This window comes from Galeopterus variegatus, unplaced genomic scaffold, assembly GCF_000696425.1.
Source record: "Galeopterus variegatus unplaced genomic scaffold, G_variegatus-3.0.2 Scaffold10776, whole genome shotgun sequence".
Taxonomy (NCBI): Eukaryota; Metazoa; Chordata; class Mammalia; order Dermoptera; family Cynocephalidae; genus Galeopterus; species Galeopterus variegatus.
Genome location: NW_007736887.1, coordinates 1,419 through 18,543, shown reverse-complemented (window position 1 = coordinate 18,543; position 17,125 = coordinate 1,419). Strand labels below are relative to the sequence as shown.

The window sequence follows — 17,125 nt, the reverse complement described above, 5'->3', positions numbered from 1 at the left end:
TTAACCATTTCAGCACTCATAGTGACTATGCTTCTCCTCAGCCTTGCAAATTGAGAGAACTATTTCTGAAAGAAAGGTCACTTACCCCTCAAAGGTACTCATGCACCAATTTTTCTATTCTATTGAATTTAACCAAAAATCTTTCATGTTGTGCAAGTTTATATAAAGCAACCTCGTAAGCCCTGGATAATGGGCAGAGACAGAAACACAAATAAAACACCAGCCTTTGTTTCAATAAATTACCTTCCATTAGAAGAGTGAAGTCAAGGTAAGGAACATATAGAAAGGGCTTTAAGAAAGTGTATGCTTTACAAAAATTCAGTGTAAAACTATCTCACAGAAGGAGAAAAGAGAAAACTTGGTTAATGAAGTAACATTAAACTGGACCTTGAAGAATGGGTAGAATTGTATTAAGAAGAAATAGAGGGGAATAAAAGTGTGAAAAAGCAGGGAACAAGGTTCAAGGCACATTTGGGTAACAATGTAGTTCAGTTTGTTTGCAAGGGGAAGGAAGAGTGGGAAGTGGGACTGGTAAATTATTCTTAGACCTGGGATGAAAGGTCTTGAGTGCTACAATTAGTTTACATCTGCTTTAGTAGGCAATGGAAACCAGAGAAGCTTTTTATTCATAAACATAATTACAAATCTTTTTTGTATGTTCACTGTTTGCCAGTCATTATATTAATATATTTTACATGTATTCTCATATTTCAATCTCAGAACAACCATCTAAGACAGGTGCAATTATTACGTCCATTTTTNTGATGGCCAGATCCATACTGGCAGCATGTCCATTACCACAAATTGTGATTATACCCTGTGTTCCCCACCCAATTATCCCCTCAATTATCCCCAATCTCCCTCCCTATCCCCCTTTCCCCCACTCCACTTTGTATCCCTAGGTATGTTCTCTCCCTCTGCAAGTCTAACACACCACTGTGGTCTTTCTTTCCTTTCTACTTTATCTCGTAGCTCCCACTTATGAGTGAGCACATGCGGTATTTATCCCTCTGTGCTTTGCTTATTTCACTCAACATAAGTTTCTCCAAGCTCATCCATGTTGTTGCAAATGGGAGAATTTCATTCTTTCATACTTGTACTTTGAATCTTATTTTGCCTGTTGATTATTTTACCCATAATAATTTTGGAGAGATGTGCCCACATAAATATTCATTGGCATAATTAAAATTACACCTGAAATTTTAACAGCTAGTTGAAGAAATGATAATTTATACACAAATTAGGTCGCATCCATTTCACTAGAGAAGTAACTTCCAAGAACAAAATTGGTATCTGATTATTTTTGTAATTTCTAGCATGTAGCCCAACACCTTGTAGATCATACCTGCTTACTAAGTGGGACTGAGATGATTCTATATGCATTCAATTTGTTTATACAAAAGTCAGGAGAACACTTAACTAACATGTTGTTGTCCAGATATAGTATGGCAGCCTGATAATTATAATTTCTTTGGGAGTTCACTATGGTTCCTTGGGCTTAACCATTTCAGCACTCATAGTGACTATGCTTCTCCTCAGCCTTGCAAATTGAGAGAACTCTTTCTGAAAGAAAGGTCACTTACCCCTCAAAGGTACTCATGCACCAGTTTTTCTATTCTATTGAATTTAACCAAAAATCTTTCATGTTGTGCAAGTTTATATAAAGCAACCTCGTAAGCCCTGGATAATCGGCAGAGACACAAACACAAATAAAACGCCAGCCTTCGTTTCAATAAATTACCTTCCATTAGAAGAGTGAAGTCAAGGCAAGAAACATATAAAAAGGGCTTTAAGAAAGTGTAATGCTTTACAAAAATTCAGTGTAAAACTATCTCACAGAAGGAGAAAAGAGAAAACTTGGTAATGAAGTAATATTAAACAGGACCTTGAAGAATGGGTAGAATTGTATTAAGAAGAAATAGAGGGGAATAAAAGTGTGAAAAAGCAGGAGAACAAAGTTCAAGGCACATTTGGGAAACAATGTAGTTCAGTTTGTTTGCAAGGGGAAGGAAGAGTGGGAAGTGGGACTGGTAAATTATTCTTAGACCTGGGATGAAAGGTCTTGAGTGCTACAATTAGTTTACGTCTGCTTTAGTAGGCAATGGAAACCAGCGAAGCATTTTATTCATAAACATAATTACAAATCTTTTTTGTATGTTCACTGTTTGCCAGTCATTATATTAATATATTTTACATGTGTTCTCATATTTCAATCTCAGAACAACCATCTAAGACAGGTGCAATTATTACGTCCATTTTTTAGATGAGAAAATTGAGACATAAAAAATGAGCAAGAGATTATTTAGCTAGTAATTGGCAAAGCTGGTATTTGAACACAGATCTGGGATTTAGGAAGCTTTGTGCTAGATAAGAAGTCAGAAAGTGAGAAGTAGCAGTCCTGGTTTACAAGGAAATGATACCAGATCTATACAAGTGAAGACGTCCTGGTGGCAGTTGAAATTGTGAGATAAGAGTTCAGGAAAAGAGTAGGGCCAAAGTTTAGGGAGGAACTTTTGTGGAAATGTTGGTCGAAGTTATAGTAGAAGATGAGTCTGTCCTGGAAAAGTAGTGGCCAGAGATTAAGGATGAAGATTCAGAAGAGGACCTTGGTGAATGGCTAGATTCAGGAGAAAGGAAGGGACGTCAGCAAAGGAGAGAAAGTAATCACAAAGGCACAGGGAGAAAAAGCAANAAAGGAAGGGACGTCAGCAAAGGAGAGAAAGTAATCACAAAGGCACAGGGAGAAAAAGCAAAGTGCAGAAACTTCCAAGTTAAGAAGGATTTCCAAGACAGCATCAAATGCTCAAAAGGATCAATGAGAATGTGAACAGAAGAAAAGCCATTTGATATTTTCAAATGGTAGGAGTTAGTAGTAACCCTTGAGAATGCAGTGCAAGGAGGTAAGGTCAAGATTAAGGTCAAGGTTAAGTAAAAAGATTGATAGTAAAGAGAAGAGAGATGCTCCGGGAGTAGTGGGTTGCAATCATAGTTAGCGCTGTGGTCATCCATCTGTTTCACAGGGCAAATACATTCACAGGATGAGGGAAAAGAACTATGCCAAAAGAAACACTTATGTGGAAGAGAGAAGTGTTGAAATCACTGGTGAAGATGTCAGCTTAAGCAGAAAGAGACTGTGCAGACTCACTGCTGGTTTTTTCAATAATTTTCTACAAGAACTGAAAAGTGCATCCCAACGTGAAATATAAAAAGATGTCTGCATGGTTTAATCGCTTGTATTAGGAGCTGAGTCACCTGGTTTTGCAACCAAAGACTTAATTTCAAATGTCTTCTCTACCACTCGCTAGTGGGGACCTGGACAAAAGTCTTAATCATGGAAAGCTGCCACAGCTTCATCTGTGAAATGGAAATAATGGTATCTGCTTTAACTGTTCCACAGAATTATTATGAGGATGAAATAGTCATGTATGTTAAAGGTATAGAGAGCCCAATAAAAGTTAAATGATATTTTTTCACCCAGAACTCATAAGTGTTGACTGAATCAAGGAAAACCAGCTGACCAGCAAAGCTGTCATTATAATGAATTATAGCCAAAGCATGAGTAGTTGAGAAAAACTTAAAAGAACTGGATAAAAGGCCAGTGGGTTTAGAGAACATTCCACTTTGTCAAAAACAGAAAAATTCTGCAACAACAGAACATAATTTGAGGCATGAATCACAGAATAAAAGGTCTGTAGGCAGCACATGTACATACATCAGAGACTCCCAAACAAACAAGGCATAATCTGGGCATTGCCACATGATCAAAATCTCACAGGGGTGTCCTGAGCTTCCTCACATATCTCAAATCCATATACACAGATGTGAGGGCTGAGAGAGAATGGTTTTGACAGGACTGAGCTAAGCCACAGTACAATCAGTGCTCATCCTCAGCAAGGCCCTTGATTTGAACTTTCTTAAAGGAGAGTCACAGCTGCAAAAATCTGTAGGCTGGGTTCAAGAATGTAATCCCTGTTAGCTTTTATCCACAGTGTTTAATAAATTACCCAGATGTGGAAATATTACTGGCAACCTCATAAAGTACTCAAAATAATCAGAGACTAAATGGTTGTATGTAGCACGGCATGCACATCACTAAAAATAAATGTACTGTGCTTCATTCAAAATCTCGTGAGTGGATACATCCCAATTCTTCCTATCATAATTTAAATAATTGTAGTCTTAGGAGTGTAAAAGAAATAAAAACCTAACCATGGGCATAAGACTTTTTGCTGACAACTGAGCCTAAGGAGAAATAACCCTTTTTTTTTTCTATTTAGGTGTTAAGTATCTATTTATTCATTCATTAATTCATTCAGCAATCATTTGTAAACACTTACTAAGTTAAGGTAGTAACTATATAATGCAATTTCAAGAAGTTTGGTAGGGGAAATAAGAGATTGAGTGGTAGCTTGAAGAAGATTCTTTCAGGCCTGAGGAGCAGGGTGGTGGCCTGAAGACATTATTGTAGACACCGGGGTGTTCATGTAGCAGTCCTAGTTTCTTGAAACACTTGCTCTCTGTTAGGGAAGCAAAATTTCAATATCTAAAGTGTATGTGGGTCACATATGAACGGAAGTCACACAGACTTGTGTTCAACAAGGGACTCCACTTATCTGCTGTGTGACCCAGGACTCAGGGTTGATAGGCTAATTACTTCTTCCTAAAGACTAACATGAGGTCTGAAGGAACCAGTGTGTCCCCAGTGTCTGTTAAACGTCTGGCACACAATTGCTATCCATAAAGCTGCCACATGGCCTTGTACAGGGAGAGGATAGAAAGTAGGACAAATTTTTCCCGCATGTTTCTCCCAAAGCAAAGCAGCACTAAATATTTAAATTTTCTGTTTCTAAAAGTTACTCTACAAAGAAAAATAAATAAATAAATAAATATTTGAAGTTTCTAGCTAACGACCATTTCAAGACTTGCAGATCAAAAAAGTAAAAAAATCTGACACTAAATTGAGTTATAAAATTAAAAAGGCTGAATTTCTAAGCATAATAAATATGACGCAAGATTGGAATTCCAAAATTGCATTTTATATGGAAAAATACAAATATATTTGAGGCTGTCCACAGAGAAGCCAGCGTGAAGCAACCAAGAAAATCATGGAAATTATTTGGCTGCTTGGAAATGGCAGTCAGTTGACACAGTCATGACAGTCCTTTTAAGTCCAGCCTGTCATTCTCCCAGGAGATAAGGGGTAGAGAAATAATTTTTACAAAATTACATCCAAAGGGGATTACAGGAGAAGAAAATGCTCCCAGAGACAAAAATCATTTCTGATGAGCAAATACGATTTTAACGTGTTTTGAGCTTTTTGGAAACTATGCTAAATCCAGGCATTGCTGGGATTTGATTGGATTTAATCCCCAGCTTTCTGTTCTAGATTTTTGTTTTCTTTTTCACTCTCAAATGATCACACACCAATACAATGCCAGAAGTTACATGCGTTATATCAGAAGTTCTACAACGAATACCTAACTGAAAATTTCAAGATTCAGGAATCTATGAGGCTGGCTGCTTAACCAAAACTTAATTTAAAATTCTTTGTTATGTTAGGAAGAAATTTAACAAAAAGCTGTTCTAAGCAACCAGTTTCCAATCCATGTCAGCAGCCCTGACACTTAACAAAACACTCTGAGCACTTAGGGTAATGGCTCAGACCCAGAGAAAATGGTGCGCTTTGCTAGAGAAGGAGGGATGGAGGCGGGCGTGATGTGGGCGGGATTCCCAGACCCCATTTCCAACTTCCTTCAGAGAACTTCTGCTATCATCTAGTTTACAAATTGGCCTTCCAAAATGTATTTTGTTTAAGTGAAGGATACAATAGTTTATAAAATTTTGAGAACTTCTAGGGTGGAGGGATATGTAGACTTTTGCCAGATCGCACATTTAGTAAGACTCTTTTAGGGGGTCATCTTACACAATTTTTTGCCTAATCCAAGATGGTCACAATACTGCTCTCTAGAGTTAAACTGGTGACCTTTGTTTCCCAGAGCCCAGTGAAGCTGGGGACAACCTCTTCACGCTGACCAGATCCCCTAGTAGTTGGGGTGTGTCTGCCACCCCTTGACTCAGAACACAGTCTGGGTTCCACCTCTAATGTAAAGAGCCCCTTTCACCCTTTTCTTTGCCTGCATTGGAGTCACTCTGAATGCTGGTGTTCTTTGGTCTTGGCCCCACCCTCCCACTGCTCGTGTGAAGGAGAGTCTTTCATTTTTGTGAGAACTTCTTCCAATTCCTCTCACTCTCTCGAACTTACTGATTACCCCAGTCAGATAAGGAAGTTGCAGTTAAATGATTAGAAAGGAAATGCGTTCTTTCACCTCAATCCAAGATATACTGAAGCATTGTTTTTGAATATCATATTGTTCTTTTTCAACTTTACATCTCATTTAAACACTTCCAAGGAAGGAGGGTGGGGCATGAGTAGAAGAAGCTACAGAGATTGACTGGCTTTTCTCACCAAGGGTAGTATGGATACCCCTGGTGGCACCCAAGACAATTTGATGTGGAACATTAATACACTCATGTACATCTTTCTTTACATAGCTATGCATTTATATTAATGTGCAGAAGATGCTAAATAAGAACTTTTGAATGGACGAATGCATAAATATATGAATGAACGCATACATGAATGAATGCATGCATAAATGCCACCTCACCGGAAGGAACAAAGATGTGCTCATATCAAGGGGAACAAGGATGATTAGAAACAAGACCCAGAATCACACTTGGTCTCTTGCTAGCCCCTGCCTCACCCAGTACATTCTGACAAGTTTCAGAGAAGGATCCTACTTGCCCCATGATACCGATGGGCAGGGTCTACACAGGGTGAGGGGTTATCTCCTGCCCCACCTGTGGATGGGGGTCTTCTCAGGCAAGGCTCTCAAATCTTGGACCTGAATAAAGATGAAGGGAAGCATGGTGCATACCATGTTTCTTAGCAAAGGCAGAAGGGAACCTTGGAGAACTCGGGAAGCCACCGCAAAGTGGGTACTTGAGGAACTGCAGGTTCAGTGAAGGGTATCCGGTGTTGCTAATCTCACCTTCTGCCCTGGGAGCAAAGTGTATATGGAAACCTGGAGCACTTTATGACCAACAGAATTGAGTAGCAAAAATCATTTTTTAACAAAAGCCATGGGGTACTCTGTGACCTGTGTATGTACCAGGGGCCTTTCTCAGGTAGGATAGAAATGAATTGGAGAAAACAATTGGTTACATGGTGGAGTGTGTCGCATTCACACACGTCCTGTTTGATATTAATCATGAGATTGCAACACCAAGCAAATCCAAATCTGCTTGGAGTCACCGTTTCTGGTGAGTGCTCAGGCTGTTCATTGCTAATCAAGAGGATGTTATAAAACATGAGTCAGATAGCCTCTGGCCTTCTGGAGCGAGGACTCTCTATATAAAGAAGGAGCTTCCTGGCTGAAATATTGGAGCAGCAGGCAGGTAAGGAGCCACCACTTGTCTTGCACTGAGAAGGAAGACGAAGGCCAGCATGCCCAGATTTCCTCTGCTGCTGCTGTTGCTCTGGGTCGTGGGGTCTCACGGCTTCCCAGCGACTACAGAAACAGAAGAGCAAGATGTAGAGACGGTCCAGGTAAATGCTGAATTTCGCATGCCAGAAATGCAAGTCTTTAGTTTCTAGTTTTTCACAATAATATGATTAAGTTTCCTTACTAAGAAAATTTTTTTGTCAGAAAGAACAACCTTCCCCAAAATGTATCTAGCCATGCATAGACTCTCCTTTCCCAGCTGGAGGTGAGAGGAAAATAAAGGCACAATATGCAGATCTCACTCATCAAATTATAGATTTGCAACAGTACTCAAATCTCATTCTACAAATCATGTTCTACCCTGAAGCTCTGACTTCCCTGTAACTAATGGTAGGGAGATTTCTACTCTAAAACTGCATATTTTCACCAGTCACAAGGAAATAAGGATCATGACTCTAAACACAAGCTTTAAAAGTAGTTCTCTGTTTTGGCTAAAACTTCATGTGGCCAATTTTTAGAAAAATGAGAAAGATTTTCCACCCAGTGTTTTAATAATTTTATCTTTTATCAGAAATACCTGGAAAACTACTACAACCTAAAGAATAATGGAAACCAAATTGAAAAACGGAGACGAAGCAGTCCAGTGTCTGAAAAATTGAAGCAAATGCAGGAATTCTTTGGGCTGAAAGTGACTGGGAAGCCAGATGCCGAAACCCTGAAGGTGATGAAGCAGCCCAGATGTGGGGTGCCTGATGTGGCTCAATTTGTCCTCACGGAGGGGAACCCTCGCTGGGAGCAAACACATCTGACCTACAGGTAACGACAATGAGCCCCAGAGTGAGGGCACTATTTCCCATCAGATGGGTAAGAAATGAGGTCCGATGTGTTTCTATTTTATTTCATTCTAAGGATTGAAAATTACACACCAGATTTGCCAAGAGCGGATGTGGACCATGCTATTGAGAAAGCCTTTCAACTCTGGAGTAATGTTTCACCCCTGACGTTCACCAAGGTCTCTGAAGGTCAAGCAGACATAATGATATCCTTTGTTAGGGGAGGTAAGCTCTTCTTGTATCATGAAAGTGTTTTCACCTTAACTTCACCTTGCCCCTAAATCCTCCAGCTTTGCAGCTGGAATTCCTTGTTTACAAGGAGTGTTGAATTTGGGGGGCTTAAGGAAGGAAACTACATCACATTTGATGGAAGTCTGTTGGCCTCTCAACAAAGCTAATCCTTACCTTCCTGAAAGACCAAGAGGGACCTTTGCTAAATTCTGTTTCTTGCAGATCATCATGACAATTCTCCCTTCGATGGACCTGGAGGAAACCTTGCTCATGCTTTTCAACCAGGCCAAGGTATTGGAGGGGATGCTCATTTTGATGAAGATGAAAGGTGGACCAACAACTTCAGAGGTAAGTCAACCAATTTTGCTTCTCTCAATTCCCCCACCCCTTAATGGTTCATTGTGACATTGGTTGACTTAATTAAAAGAATGCGTTAATAGAAACACGCATTTTTCCATTAGCACTCAGAAAATTAATGATACATTTAGAAAAGCGTAAGAGAGGTTATTTCTGCTACTACAACATCTTACTGGGGACAAATAGGTCACTCTTAAATTTCTATTAAGAAAATGTTGGGCCGGCCCAGTGGCGCACTGGAGAATGCGCCGCTTGGCGCTCCCGCCGAGGGTTCGGATCCCATGTGGAGACTGGTTCCCGCTCACTGGCTGAGCACGGTGCGGGCGTGACACCGAGGGTTGCGATCCCGTTGCCGGTCAGTAAAAAAAAGACAGAAAGGAAAAAAAAAAAAAAGAAAGAAAATGTTGAAAACTTTAATGTTTTACTTGTGGGCATCTATATTGAATTTTCTTTACTAAATGGGCACAACAAAATTTAACAGTGGTAGTAAGCTTACATGGAAATTAGGGAAGGAGAAAGCTTTCTGTTTTCCAAAAATTCCCACATCAAGCATTTATCAGTTTGTAAATTAAAAAATATTAAATGTTAATAGAACCTGATTCCTTCTCTGAAAAATTATATATGCCATCTAATTATCAACAAGGTTGGCTAATCTGTGCTAGACTCTCAGTCAGATGAGTTTGTCTTTTAATTGTATCAGTGTAATCATAGAGTTTAGGCTTCAACATGTCTCCACATTATTAATAAATGCATGCCTCCCACCTTTGTAAAGTAGTTACATATTTTTTTGAAAAGTCATTGAGAAAATATGAGCCTTAGTCTTTGTAGAGTTATAGATTATTTATCAACTAAATGCCCCCAAACTGGATGTATTTAAATAATTGCAAATGGGTTTTTTGGCCCTTTTAGATTACAACTTGTATCGTGTTGCGGCTCATGAATTGGGCCATTCCCTTGGACTCTCTCATTCTACTGATATTGGGGCTTTGATGTACCCCAACTACATCTTCAGTGGTGATGTTCAGCTAGCTCAGGATGACATTGACGGCATCCAAGCCATATATGGTGAGTATAAAGGAAAACGTCATGGACAAGGGCCTACTGGTCTTTATGCCTGTTTCAAATAAAACAGCCACTAGTTGAATCCTTTAAAAAGCTGTCTTTCGTTGTTTATGTAGTTTTCCAATACCAGGCAAAACTAACTCCAGGTCTCTTATTTTCTTTAGGACCTTCCCCAAATCCCACCCAGCCAACAGGCCCACAGACCCCACAAGTGTGTGACAGTAAGCTAACCTTCGATGCTATAACGACAATTCGGGGAGAGCTGATGTTCTTTAAAGACAGGTAAGATGTCAATTCATCTTTGTGTTTAGCATTTGTAATAATAACATTCACTATGATGGGACACTGTTATGCTTCATGTGTTATTTATCTTACATTTGTTTACATTTATAATTATATGGTAGCAACTGCTTCCATTCACACAGCATAACATACTTATAACAACCTTGTTTTCCCACACAGATTAGGTCATTTGATTCTCAGAAAATAGCACGGAAGTAGAAAAAACAGTAAATATAATCCTATTTTACAGATCAGTAAAGTAAGGCAGAGAGAAGTAAAGAGGACTTTTGGGGTCACTGAACTCACTGGTGACAGAGTAGTTATTGGTCTTCTGACCCCTACTCCTGGGATCTTTTCATTAAGCCACTCTTTATGGTGATAAGTATGTTAATACTTTATCATGAGAAATCAGTTCTTTTCATAGCACCGTCCCGGCCGATGAGGGTTGCATCCGATGAGGGTTGCATAGCCACCCCCTAGGTGTCACCCCTTCCTTCCTGGTAAAGATGGCCCTCCCAGAGCCTGTGCTCATGAAGGGTCTCTGTTGCTCCCTAGTGGCCCAGAGAAGAGAAGGGGAAGAGCCATTGCTGGGAGAATCACCAAGAGTTCATGAGATCCCCCTCGGGCAGACTTGGGCAGCCCCAACATGGCACTCCCCGCCTCCCAGGAGGATCCTAGTACTCCCTCTGCAGCATGGGGACCCAAAAAGTTTGGGGTCTTCACATGCAAGGAACAGGCCTGCTCTTCATACCACAGTGATTCCTAAAAGACCAGGCAAAAGGATAATACAATCTTGTGTGAATGAAATGATACTACACTCTTTTGTGAATGACGTAGTCCACAGACAGATGGGCACGTAGACAGTGGGGTGGTCTGAAAGGCTCGCTTCTCCTCCGCTACTCCTCTTGGAGTGGTGTTGGTGCTGTTTTACTAACATGTGGCCCTCTCTATCCCAGAACGCAGGGTACTGGCTCCTAATGCTTTCCATCCTCTACTATTTTTTAGTGTAAAAGATAGGCTAGGTGTAAACCATACAGGGTATGGCTCAATGCTGGGAAGTGTTAAGAAAATACATGGTTTTAAAGGAAAGCTCTCAATACTCCTATAGCAGGACACATCTGTCAGAGCAAGTATCTGAGGGATTACTCCAATGAAGGGGACTAATTCTTGGACTTGCAGGAACCGAAAGACAGTAAGATCATTTAAATGTCACCAAGTCAGAAAGACACCCAGGGCTAGAGATAGTAACTGACTTGCTTAAGGTCTCACAGCCAGGCAGAGGCAGAACTGAACCTAGAAGTCAGGTTTCTGATCACCAAGGTCATAGTCTTTCCTGTGTCCTGGAATCTGGAAAACTCTTCTGTCAGCCCGCATGACAGTCTGTGCTGAGCTCTTACCCCAGTCCCTGTGAACCATATAGAATCAACTTTGTATACTACTAACCGCAGGATGACAAGGGCGTGGCTTCCGGAGCTGAGTTTAAAATTAACCTTTGCCTCTTACCAGCTCTGTGGCCTTAGACACCTCCTTAGCCTCCCTGACCTCAATTTCTCATCCCACAGATGGAAGAAATACTGTCTTGTGGGGTTTTGTGATGATCCATGATGTAGGTAAAGGACCTGGTGTGGTGTAAGTGCTCATTAAATGTAAGATATTAGTGTTGTGCTGCAGCCAGTAATGGCTACAGCTCGCTCCTAATGGCTCACCAAAGCTAACTGTTAAATTTCAAAGAATATTGCAAATTGGTTTTGAACCACAACCATTATTAAAAATTAAATTATATAAGCAAAATTAAATTATATTAAAACCAAAGGTAATAAAAATGATCAAAGCTCATCCCTTTGCCATTACTTTTACTACATTTTACTATTTCTTTATATTCCTGAAGTTATTCATGTCTATTGCATTTGTATGGTGGAAACACTAGACCACTATGCTCTACTATGACTCTTGAAATCAGCCACTGTGGGAGTATTTCAACCGAGGAAATAAGCAAATGCTACAAACCAGGACTTACTCCACGCCCAACCTCCAGTTTGGAGAACCAGATGTTAAGCATTAACCAGCACACTGCTGATGCCAGCAACATGAAAGAGATGAATGTCAGCCAGAGATTGCTAGTGATTAGATAGAAACCGGGTTTTTTGTTTGTTTGTTTTTTCCAAATCAGGTTCTACATGCGCACAAATTCCTTCTACCCAGAAGTTGAGCTCAACTTCATTTCTATTTTCTGGCCACAACTGCCAAATAAACTTGAAGCTGCTTATGAAGTTGCCTATAGAGATGAAGTCCGATTTTTCAAAGGTAATGCTCCCAATTACTTTTCACTGTTTTTGTGAATTAATTTTTCAGCCACTTTTGGGCTGAGAGATAAGGGTACTACCTACATTTTTTCCATGGACTTTTGAAAATCTAATAGTCATTGATCAAATTAATGGGAGTCCATAGGCTTAATTAAAAATTACATCATGTATTTCTGAGTCATTATAAATAAAAAAACAAATGCCTGGAAATAGAAATGTTCTGGCCCGTTTATGAATCTGATTTATGAAAATGTTTTCTGTGCAAACTATTTATGTATTTAAAACCCCTACCCCCATATTCCTGGGGGTACTCAGGAGTAAAATTCAAGACTTGGGTCAAACCTACAGAGGACGGAACAGAAAGGTTTTGCTTGTGTGATTTCCTGTACTCTATCTTAATATGAACCATCCTTTTAAGAACTGGGAGGCCCCCCCGGGCAGCCAGATGGGGGCGTTGCAGGCTTGCTGTCAGGGTGTGGTCCTCAGACCTGTGTCATTGGCATCACCTGGAAATCTCTTACAAATACAGAATCTTAGGTCCCACCCCCGACCTCCTTTGGCAGAATCTGAATTTTAACAAATTTCCCAGGCAATTCATATGCACATTAAAAAATAAGAAGTCCTGAATTACTGTGAATTGAATGAGACAAACTTCTTTGATTCTAACAGAATGAAATACAATCCAATGATCAGCTCCTGGCTTTGAAGACACTATGCGAAACACAAGCAGTTTTGCAAATATGTGTTTGGCATAGCATGCACAAACATTAAGATGCTTGATGCAGTCATACACTCAATGTAAAGAACTGAATGCAGTTCAGATGGGCAAAACACTTTGAAACAGGATTTCTAGACTTTATATCATGAAATTAGATAGGTTTTTAGATACACTAAGATTCAAACTGCATTTTCATGAGGGGTAAATAAGCATATTTGTGCAACAAGAGCAATCCTGGATTCAGTATATAAAATTTTTTATGTGATGTGGGGCTTACTGACTACAGCCATACAGAATCTGGGCACAGCATAAGTTCAGTTACTTATAACTGTATTCCAATCAGATTTAATGATTTGAATCCAGGGCTGCAAGTCATTACAGGTTGTGAGTCATTACAATGCTCTGCCCTTTAGGATATCATTGATGCGAACCTGCACATTCTATGGAAAACCCAGAGAAGAGAGCTTTCTAACACTGAGGTGGCATGAAAAATGCTAGCCATCTGAATATTTTGCTTTGGAAAGAAGCCCTCAAACCCATAAACCAGTCATTCTCAAAGCTTGCTGCAGACAAACCAGATAGGAATCTTCAAAAAATATACCCATTTAATTTGTCTGGGACAGGATCCCAGCATCGGTATTTTCAAAAATCTCTGTAGATGAATCTGAAGCCAGGTTACTGCTCTAGTATGTGGAACTAAGAATTTAGCTGGAAATCAACTTACTGTTTGTTGCAGCCCCGGGCAAGTATTTTCATCACTGTTTTTTGATTGGCAGGTAATAAGTACTGGGCGGTTCAGGGGCAGAATATGCTACACGGGTACCCCAAGGACATCTATAGCTCCTTTGGCTTTCCTAGAACTGTGAAGCATATTGATGCTGCTGTTTCTGAAGAAGACACTGGAAAAACATACTTCTTTGTTGCTAACAAATATTGGAGGTAAAGACCGAGTGCAGAAAATGTTAGGACAGCACTTCCTTCTATGTAGAAAGCTCTAGACCAAACCATTTCAAAATGAGTCCCAAATTGTCTTGGCCAGCTGCCTTTTTGTGAATGGCTCTAGCCAATCTAGCATCGACCAATGAAGATCACACAATGCCTGAGCTGGGAATCCAAGGAGTGCATGTAGCTGAATTTCAAAAAGATGTAAAAATGAGGGCATTCCTCTTCACAGAGTTACTTTGGCCAAAAGGAACTTACCTTGCATAGCATTTTACCTTAATAGGGCATAGTGTGGAACCTACTGGAGAATTAGAACTAGATGCTGGATTTCAGAGGGGCCTTATAAATCTGCTAATTCATCCAGAATTCTATCTCATCTCATCCCACCCCCATTTTACAAATGAACTATAGAATTCAAAGTTCTTGTTAAATTTCTGCTTGTGAATTCCCTGTAATGATTTTGAGAAGTCTATATGTTTAGCAAAAGATTCTGACACTCCTGATTCTTTCTGGCCAGGTATGATGAATATAAACAATCCATGGATGAAGGTTATCCCAAAATGATAGCTCATGACTTTCCTGGAATTGGCCACAAAGTTGATGCTGTTTTCAAAAAAGATGGTAAGTGAATATGTATGTATTTTCTCCATTTTGTTGACATAGGAATCACATCAGTATTGTTATTTGGAACAGCAAATACCGAAAATGTCTGTGCTCACAAATGACTTGAGTTTCTCAAGACTTCAAATTAGACCTAAAAACTGTTTTTATAGTGTAGTAAGTCTCTTTTGTTTTATTTCTAGGATTTTTCTATTTCTTTCATCGAACAAGGCAATACAAATTTGAAGCTAAAACTAAGAGAATTTTGACTCTCCAGAAAGCTAATAGCTGGTTCAACTGCAGAAAAAAATGAACAACTGTTACAAAGTTCAATGAAAAAAACTTATTTCATGAGCCCAAGGAAGGTGTTTTCTTGAAGAGCCATATACTTTTCAGTATTTTATTTAACCTCTAAAATCACTGATACACAGAGCTATTAAGTATATAACCTTATTTATACCTCATTCTGCATATGTATTTTTTATTATTTGGAATGCAATGTTTTATGTACTGAAGTAATTTAGTTCCACAAATGATGGGTAAGGAAGGTCAAGTACACGGCTTCTGGATTTATATGGGCCCATGTTGCAAAAAGAGATCTTTTCCAGAGTATAAGACTCTGATATTGATCCCAGAGAGCAGCTCAGTGATGAACATCTCCTTTTAAGGAAGAAAGAGACAAGTGATGCAAGCCTCCACCAGAGGAAAGATGGTTCAAGAACACAAGAGTCACTAGTATCCTGTCATGCAAGGGACAAACTCTTCTTATATAAAATAAAGTGTTTTATGTTTGGAATAAAGTCATCCTTGTCTCTTCTGTTTTACAAACTTTCTATTATATGTACTATATTGTTATTTCCTGATAACAAAGCCACACTTACAGAGATTAATTTCCAAATTCGAAATGAGAAGTAGACAATATGTAAAATATTCATGTGGGAAATGAAGATATACAAAAAGTTCAAATATCCTCCATTCTTATGGAATTTATATCATATAGAAAGGGGAAAAAAACTATTTCCCTTGTCCCGTACCAGGATTCCAAAACTGGTTTTAGGTAAAATCGGTGAGAGCATGGTAGAGCTTTTTAGGCATATATCACTTTCTCTTCTTCTAAGCACATGGAAGGGCTACATTTTCCTACAGTCCAACTCCTTGCAGTTGCAGGGAGAGCAAGGGTGTTGGGCAGTGAGGCATCTGACTAGTTCTGGCCACTGGGTTGTGTGAAGAAGTGACAAATATCACTTCAAGGCTGAAACATCCGATTGGTTGCTGGTGCAGGTGTCCCCAGTGGTCTGCTCCCCTACTGTGGTGATTGTAGGAGCCTGGCATGAGAGGGTTGCCACAAGACAGAACAAACCTGAATTGCTGGACTAACACTCAACCAGCTACCCCACACCTCAGCACACATTCCTATAGAAGGAAATGAACTTTTACTGTGCTAAGCCGCTAAGATTTTAGATGTTGTTAATGTTGCATAATCTAATAGATCTAGATAAGCATTGTCTAGTTTATCATGACTAATTTGGGAGGAAGTTAATGTAGGTAGGAGTTCTGCAGGTCGCTGTGAGCACCATGAGTTCAATGAGTAGTTCAATGGTGCCCAACGGTGTTTGCTGCCTTTCTGAATACATGGTCTTGAGATATGTAGAGGAACTCGTGATTCTGAGGAAGGCAGTTTTCAACTCAAGAATCTGGAGAAGAAACGGAGCACTCCCGGGGTCCTGGGCAGGAGCTGAGGGGCAGCCCCTCCACCCAGAAGCAGGCAAGGAGCACGCTGAAAACACCACTTCCACGTGGGTGGCCCACCACAGCCACCGCCACAGCCACAGCTGCTGCAAAAGTGGCTCATTGCACAGCAGGAGTCACAGCCACAATGCAGGCAGCCTGCCAGACACACAACCAGTTACACAAGGAGAGTCACCAGTGGAGACCGGAAAAAGAAGAGTCTCTCCTCAAAGCCCACTGCCGCGTAATAGAAGAAGCAACTGCTCTACCACACTCCTGCTTTATTTCTGATTTCAGTAATTTTGGTCTTAGATAAAGTCTAGATAAAGGTTTGCAAATCTTGTTGATCTTTTTAAAGAATTAACTTTTGGTTTTGTTGATTTTCTCTATTGTGTTTTAATTCCCTATTTCATATATTTCTGTTGTAATCTTTTTTATTTCCTACTTGAATTTGCTTTTGGTTTAGTTTGCTCTTCTTTTTCTATTTTCTTAAGGTAGAAATTTACATTACTAATTTGAGGTTTTTCTTATTTTTAATATAGGCACTTACAAGTATAAGTTTTC

The 17,125-nt window shown here is 39.7% G+C and overlaps 1 protein-coding gene across 1 annotated transcript; it reads left to right on the top strand.

Annotated features, from left to right (window-relative positions):
* The first annotated feature begins 7,369 nt into the window (after positions 1 to 7,369).
* Positions 7,370 to 15,666, top strand: LOC103610223 (interstitial collagenase). Its single transcript, XM_008594427.1, has 10 exons — positions 7,370 to 7,609; positions 8,077 to 8,321; positions 8,415 to 8,563; positions 8,792 to 8,917; positions 9,836 to 9,991; positions 10,153 to 10,270; positions 12,441 to 12,574; positions 14,068 to 14,230; positions 14,751 to 14,854; positions 15,037 to 15,666. The coding sequence occupies exons 1-10, from the start codon at positions 7,508 to 7,510 to the stop codon at positions 15,144 to 15,146; spliced, it is 1,407 nt and encodes a 468-aa protein (XP_008592649.1). The 5' UTR covers positions 7,370 to 7,507; the 3' UTR covers positions 15,147 to 15,666.
* Positions 15,667 to 17,125: the final 1,459 nt, after the last annotated feature.